Below are 7,896 nucleotides of genomic sequence, written 5' to 3'. Positions count from 1 at the left end.
TGACCGTGGAAATACTGCGGCCGCCCTATAATTGCTAGTGGCCGTAGATTTTGGAGACCCCACGGCCGCCGTGGCAAATGTGACTTAGGTCTAAACGTCCATACTCGTGAAGGCTTTCAGGCTGGCTTGAGTGTAAGGACTCGGCGTTTCAATGAGGTAAACATAGATGTCAGGGAAAACGATTTGAGGCAAAAATTTCCTTTCTGTTGTCCGTTTATCCTTTGAAATAAAATAAGGATCTTCACTAAGACCACACGGCTTCAGTTTTTCGCAGTACCTCTTCTTAGAAATATCATCTAATCCGTGGAAATATCCCAGAAGTTCACGTGACACGTGCGTGGTAGCCATGATATTTTGCCACTCAATATGGCGGAGCCTTACCTTCCGCTCTGACGTCACTCGCTTAGTGCATAGGGTCAATAGGACAGAATGAGTTGAAGGAACAAATGGGGAAGAACATCGGGGCGACAAAGGAGTTATGGGCCGTCGAGAAGGAAACAACAAGAGAGATGACGACAATTAAAAACGAATGTAAAAAGGCACACGAGAAACCGACGAAGAGAGTGGAGGAGGTGACACAGATGATGGGAACGAAGGAACGGGAAATGGAAACACAAATAGAAACAACGAAGGTGACGTTGGAGGGGGAAACACAAGAAGCGCATCGGGAATTAACGATGGTTAAAGAGGAGGTGGGTGAGGTAAAAATCGAGATGATTGAAATTAAAGTAAAACAGGTAGAAACCGGTCGTCGAGTAACGGAAGAGATTATTGAATGTATGGACGTGTTATATTTACAGCGTGACGGAGTGCTCAAAGAACGGGAGGAGGTGAGAAAAACGAAGGTGAGTCATGGCGAGACTGGGAGTGCGCATGATGCGATTGGGTGTGTGTCGAGCTTGGGGGGAATGAAGGACCCGGGGTTTCTTGGAGTGCCCAATGTGCGGAGTGCATGTGAATTTGTGACATAACATGGATGAGTGCACACGAAAGAGTGGGACACGGATCAACCCGGACGGGAGTCGTGGTTCGTGTAGCGGACCGGAGGGGCGAGGATAAATTTAGGGACCAAGAGCCACAATAAGGACTGTTTGGGTGGAGACATGAACGAGTAGTGGGGACGTAGATTAACGATCGAGTTAAATTGGAGCGTGTGTCGTGTAAGGGAAGACGAGGGTGCACGAGTTACTTATATTAGGGGAAATTAGTTAGGTGGTGATGTGTCAGTGAGTGGAAATGTGTTTGTGTGTGTGGTTGATGAATTATGAGTGTGAGGGCAGGGCAATGGCCGGTATGAGTGTGAGTAACGGAATGCAGGGTGTGAAGGATTGAATGGGGGGAGTGGATCCCACCCAAGGAAACCGGGGGTTAGTTTAAAGTTAGGTAGAGGGATTAGGTAAATTTACACATGGATGTCGTTATGCGGTTGGTGCTGATTGTGGAAAGTTTTTTTAAAAAGCATTTTTTTTGTGTGTAGGGTGTAGGAGATAATGGACCGGGTGGGGGTGTGGCTTGTGAGTGTAGTGTTCGGATGAAGCAGGCACCCCGGGCGCTGGGGGCTCGTTGGCGAGATGAGGCCATAGGTAGGTCCAGGGGGCCATGAGTGTATTCGTGGACGCAGGTACCCGAGGAGAGGGGCCTGGCGTGCCAGTGTAGTGATCAATGGGACCTGGTGCCCGAGCAGCAGGACCCGGGGTGCCAAAATGCCAAGTGGGCATCGTGAGGGGGGGGGGGTGCCAGTTAGGGAATCCCCCATGTTAGGGTGAGGAGCAGGCAAGCTCGGAGACAGCTCCAGCGTCCCAGGGGTGCTCATGGTAAGTATGTAGGTGGGCAGACCTGCTCGTGGAGCCACACTACCCAGCCACGAAATTGTGCGATGGCACAGAAATAAAATTTGGTGGGCAAGGTCCAAAATTGTAAGAGCACCAACATGTAGGCGATGGGAATTTGGGTTTTTAGAACCCCATAGTTTAACAAAGGCCTTTTGGCAGGTTATAACCCCGGGGAAAGTTTAAAAGTATAACAACATTAGCGTAGTTAGGATTGATGAAGACCCCTTCGCACCATCCACTGTCGGGATCATCACCGGCTGCTGGACTTGCCCTCCTGTCAGACTCGAGAACGAGATTTGTCGCAATGTAAGTATCATGAAAGGCTGCATGGGCCATTGTGTCAAGACCACATGAACTGAGTTGCTTTATTGGGCCACAAGAGTAATTGTTGATTTCCTGATATGGGCCATCTGAGCCAAGGACCCTTTAATTTGGGTTGTCTATGCCGAAGATCTTTGTTAAAAGACACATGGGCCTTTTGTGCAAAATTACTCTGGGGCCATGAAGGCCCGAATAACTCCAGTTGTGTAGAGGCCGTGTGGGCCATATGGGAGCATCGTGTACTGAGAAGGCCCTATGGTAACTAAAGATACTTGTTTGCTTTGCTGGGACCCAGTGCCCTGATGGATGACGTTGGGATTTTTGGTTTTTTTGGTGGGGGGGGGGGGGGAGGGCGGAGGGAGTCTGACAGTGTGTAGGAGGGGCGAGAGACTTCATCGACTCTTCAGTGAAAGACGAAGAAGAGGCTCTCCTGGTAAATCTACCCCTTTTCCCAATCATACTTTTATTAGAAAATTACATCTGGATTTAGTGCTATTTAAATATGTGCAGTGTGGATATCAAGAAGTTGCTGCAGCATGTCAGGTCAGACCAGATTAGATCTGTGACTTACTGCAGGTACCAGGTAAACCTGGACTAACCTATTTCATGGTCGGGTTGTCGGCGACCTAACTGTTTCCTCCAACAGGTTTCTTGGTGAGGAGGGTGTTTGGATATGGACACCCAGCAGGATTAAAAAAAAACCTGTTAAAGGGCGGACGAGCTCCTTGTGAGCCAACGGCCATCCATATCTAGTACCCAACTGTGTCTGCGGATGTCCTTCTGTAGTTGGGTTACTTTTTTATAGGAGGTTGGTGGCAGGAATTGCACCCCGGCCACCATAAAACACTTCATTCCGCAAAACCATAAACGCAAACAAAACTGAAAACCCACTCCGTTGGAGTACCTCCTGTAATGCTGCCCTTTGCAGGGCAGCTCACCGAATGACAGAATTTGGGCAAAGCATTCAGGATCCCCATTCCTTGATAGGAGGAAAAGCATGGGGTAAACTTCCTGACCAGAAATCTGAGATGGAGACTTAACTCCTTTGGTACCAGGTCTCCGGAGAATCTTTGGTGATCGCTGGTCATACTTTTTGCCAAGGAGCGGTTGCTTAGAGAGACTAAGATGAGATTTGTTACCTGTATTGTCCGTGAGTGCCAGTTTGACATGTGGCTCATTTTCCTGACGTTGATCCTGCTCACCAGATTCTCTCAGCAAGGGAGCCTCATGAGTGGAGAAAACCACCCGACCAACCACGTGGCCTGCTCCAATGCCTGACCTGACCTGATAGTGGATGAGTGAGTAGCCTTATTGGAGTGACGCATTAAATAAGGAATTGAATACCATTGATTTTTCTTGTATGTGCAGGTTTTCAGAATAGGGTGGAGAGTTGTGTTGTATGATAAATGGAGTCATTCCCAGCAGTGCCCCCTTCTTCTGAAAGCAGACTCCGAGAGTCTGTCGGAGGAAGATGGGGGGGTAGTGTTCTGTAAATGACTCCTCGGGGTTAGGAAATGCTTAATAGAGCATAATTATTTCATTATTATGAGTTTAGGATAAGCGTGGAAGTAATTAAATGTGATGTCAGATATGTGTTGCTATTTTGAACAGTTCAAGTCATCTTCCTGCTGTTGTGTGTATGTAAAATTATCAACCTGTTTGAATTTTTATTTGATGTTTCTGTCCTCTTCTGAATGAGTTGTATGTCTCTTTCTTTCGTTTCTGATACACGTCAAGGCACTATCTTGGTGGGAAAACGTCATCCTTGCCACTATCTTGTCTGCCATGGTGCCACCCTGCATCAGGTCAGGGGAGGGAGGAAGGAGTTCGCCCCACCCGCCGGCCCAAGAGCCAATAGCGCCCGGCAGAGTAGGGGCTTAGGAACTGGCAATGCCGCGGTTTTCCCGAGGGCATAAAGGTGAGTGCATCGGACGGAAGTGAATGAGATGTTTGGGGAACCTAGGTGAGGAACCTGCACACAAGCTGCCATGGGGTTTCTCCTCTCCCCTTCCCACCTGAACCATCACCTTTTAGCTTTTACTGCTGTGGTCTTTGCCATTCCCCACCCAGTAAGCTGCACCCACTCTTCTCTTGAGTCAGGATCGGTCTGCAGAATGAGCTGTGTTGCCTGTTTGTGCCTTCTGCTATGATCAAGCTGTGTCCCACGGCTTGTAGTAATTATTGTCTTACCTAAAATCCTTCTCTATCGTGTGCAAGAAGGCCTTTAAGATTATGTAATTGAGGTTCCCATTCGTCATTTGGTCTGTGGGCTTGTATTATCGGTAAGAGTAAGGGGGTTCATTAAATGAGTTATTTGTGATTGCTTCCTCTTTTTTAACTCCCCTCTCCCATCCCTTGTGCCATTCCTTTGCAATACATTGTAATGTAGTGTGGCTGTTTTCTGTTGGTGTGTGTGTTTGTGTGAGTGAGTGTGTTTTTTCCTTTCTGTTCTGCATATCTCTTTCTCTCTCTTTATCTATGGAGGGGTGAATCTTGCAAATTGTTTTTGTAGGGTTCACTTGGCCGGTGCCTGGATGGATTTGAGAGTAGAGGAGTAGGAGCCGAAACCCGAATCCTATCCAGGTTCCTCTTGATTCCATCTCTGTCTGTTTGTTCCTCCTGATACTCCAGTGCTGTATTTGGTCAGTTATTTGATAAACCTAACTTGGCCTCTGGATAAAATCCTTATGCCCTGGTGATTCCATCTGGTCACTTGTTTAAATCTGTTATGGTTGACTGATTGTTGGAGAAAATAGCGTCACCTGACCTAGGTTTGCTCGTCCTTATTCATTCCGTCATGTGGTCGCCTATCGGCATAGCACTTGGGTGACTCAGCGGTTCCACTGGTATGGTATCAGAGATTAAAGGCCGCAATCTGACCCAGAGTTGTGGACTCACCAGAATGTTCTGGCCACTTTAACGTGGCCTGTCACTTTTGAACTGGACAACTGGAACGGTCTGATGGCTGTAACAATATGATGGTACACAATGCCCTCCACAAATTATGGATCAATGTGAAATATTTCAAAATATAATAAGTATAAAGGTAAAAAGATTAATCTTTTCCAATGATAAAATGTCACAACAAGAGGAGCTGGACAAGGGTCATCTGAGAAAAGTATATGGTGCAAAGACAACACTGTCCATTCGCTCTGCATTGTCTCCCTGTTAAGGCATACTTTCATTTGGTGGGGTATTGAGGGTTTTAGAGATTGAGGATCATAAAAAGTCAATTTTATACTCAGTGGAGATATTGCAATGACATTTCCTTGAAGATGTTAACCCCAGATCCCTGGTCTTTTTGTTATTTCCTTTTTCATTCGATGAGCCCACCATCAGTTCTGCAGCACTTTCTTCTCCCCTCCCTTTCAGTACATCTTTCCCCCACCTCTTAAGAAGAGACACACACGTGCAAACACACCATACCTCCAAACAATAAAATGCGCAAATGCGAATGTGCCAGAATGGAGCAGGTCGGGTGGCCTGGACAGGTGCAGACCTGTTCAGGTATCTTTCTCGCTGGCAGGTGTGGTCCTCCTCGCTTTGGAATCTTCCTCACGGCACATGACCGGCCCAGACAAGCAGATCAAGTAGAAGAAGGTCAGCGGAAGAAATTGGTTTCTGTATACAGGAGCAGGCACAGAAGGCCTTTACATGAGGGGAGCATTCTGAGCAGTCACTCAAGACAAAATGTGATGAAAGTCACTTAATAGGAAACCCAAAGGTCAAGTTATCAAGTCTGCTCAATCTTTACCAATACATCCTTGTCAGACCATTAGATGTTAGACTGCAGATAATTTCTGCCCCAGGCAACCAAGAAGAAGCAAGTATTTGATAAAGGATGCTTCCAGCGTTTCCACAATTCATTCATAATTGAGAATCGGGAGGCTTCCTTCTAATATTCTTTTCTTGGAGCACCTTCAGTTAATGGTGCTTTATAACACCATACGTCGTGAAATGAGAACATCAAAAGCCACAACATACTGTACATGGTAAGTGCGTCCACAACAACCAGCAATCCACATTTTTGAAATATTGTTTTAATTGTCTTGATAAAAAGTACAAGTTTTGTCTCTCCAGCTCTTCCTTTTCCTCTGTAATGACTTGTAATTTTGCATAAATGCCTGCGTCGTTTGGCGTTCCCGTTTGACCAAAAGTTCACACTGCTGCGATTCTTGGTTCAAATCCCATGTGTTGGGTTAAATTATCCATTGCATACCAATGTCACTGGATTCGATGGTGTAACGGTTCGAGTGTCTCCTTAGTGTGGGGGGGGGGGGTTAGTGGTTCAAACCCCAGCCAAGTCATACCACAGACTTTTTTTTTTAAAATGGTACGTGCTGCTTCCTTGCTTGACAATCATAATTTTAAAAAGCATTGACACACAATGCTGGGAAGGCATTGGCAAACCACCCAATATAACCTTTGCCAGGAAACTGCTTCAGCAGCACCACGGCTTTGGAAAGGGTGTGGTACGTCAACATCAAAGTATCAATGTCATTATAATTAATATATACAAGTACAATAGTACATTGATGTCTTGTAATGTCCTGTCTTACATGTGATATGTGTACAAGCTTTCAGTGGGCCTAAGATCCCTTTAAAAAAGAGAGAAAAGAAAACTACTGTCCAGCTTTTCATTATATCAGCAAGAACAGAGTCATGAAGATCCTGTGGGGTACATGGACGAAGGATTTTGTGGCCAGAGGGAGAAATGATTGGGATTTTCGGTCACACATGGTATTTCATTTGAGATCTGCAGCAGGTGTAATCACATAGATTCATTAGAACGGCATAGTCTCGCCTCGTGCGTTCATTCTGAACAAAAAATACCATCGCTAACTGAACACGCTACTATTATGGCCCGTAAATGCATATCATCGCTGCACCCTATTTATGTGACATTTTCTTGGCATGGGTCATGAAGAACATGCATTTAATTCTTCACTCACTTGCAGACAGTAATCATATATCAGATATAAGAAGTTGCAGATTTTTAGCCCGTGGGGTCTTCCACCTCACGGGGTCGAAGCGCCGCTCGCGTTCACTCTTTTCTTGTGTACAGTTGTTCATTTGAACGTCTATTTCTCCATTATTCGTGAACATAATTCGATGAAAATTGTCAGGTATCTACAAGACACATATGTGCAGGCATTAACTGAGCCCAAAGTGCGATTCCGGCTCTTTTGGGCCACAAAACGGCCCTTTCGGTCCATTTTCTTAAAATTGCTATTTCTCGGTTATTAGTGAACTGAACCAAACCAATCTTGACAGGTGTATTCTAGAGACCATTCTCCAGGCATTAACTGAGCTCAAAGTGCGATTCCGGCCCTTTGGGCCGAGAAACAGCCCTTTCGGTCCATTTTCTTAAAATTATTATTTCTCAGTTATTAGTGAACGGAACGGAACCAATCTTGACAGGTTTATTCTAGAGACCATTCCCAGGCATTAACAGCCCAAAGTGCGATTCCGGCCCATTGGGCTGATAAACGGCCTTTTCGGCCCATTTTCGTTAAAATGTGATTAAAATTTATTTTTAATGCGCTGGGCGATGCTAAACGCAAAATTAAGTCGCAAATGATGATATGAAACTAGCGTCACTCTTGTGAGCTGTTCTGGTTTCTTTTTCTGATGCGATGAAAATCTTACCAAATTTCAAAACTATCTGTCGGCCGTGCTCTCGCTCACCTGAGGTGTACGAATGAACTCCCACGGGGTATGTTCGCAATTCGAACTTGTTTGG

The 7,896-nt window shown here is 45.7% G+C and overlaps 1 protein-coding gene across 2 annotated transcripts; it reads left to right on the top strand.

Annotated features, from left to right (window-relative positions):
* Nucleotides 1-382: 382 nt before the first annotated feature.
* Nucleotides 383-6,402, top strand: LOC147023430 (uncharacterized). Of its 2 annotated transcripts, XR_015059740.1 has the most exons (5): nucleotides 383-692; nucleotides 801-845; nucleotides 3,359-3,451; nucleotides 3,891-4,071; nucleotides 4,666-6,402. XR_015059740.1 is itself a non-coding variant. In XM_085887126.1 (4 exons), the coding sequence occupies exons 1-3, from the start codon at nucleotides 447-449 to the stop codon at nucleotides 3,434-3,436; spliced, it is 369 nt and encodes a 122-aa protein (XP_085743252.1). In that variant the 5' UTR covers nucleotides 383-446; the 3' UTR covers nucleotides 3,437-3,451; nucleotides 3,891-6,402. The 2 variants fall into 2 exon arrangements, 1 of the variants encoding a protein (XP_085743252.1); XM_085887126.1 differs by having other exon boundaries at nucleotides 3,891-6,402.
* Nucleotides 6,403-7,896: the final 1,494 nt, after the last annotated feature.

Source organism: Eptatretus burgeri, chromosome 7 (assembly GCF_056783735.1).
Source record: "Eptatretus burgeri isolate ZD-2024b chromosome 7, Ebu_testis_v1, whole genome shotgun sequence".
Classification (NCBI taxonomy): Eukaryota; Metazoa; Chordata; class Myxini; order Myxiniformes; family Myxinidae; genus Eptatretus; species Eptatretus burgeri.
Note: the sequence above shows the minus strand (reverse complement) of the source record. Positions and strands in the feature narration are given on the sequence as shown.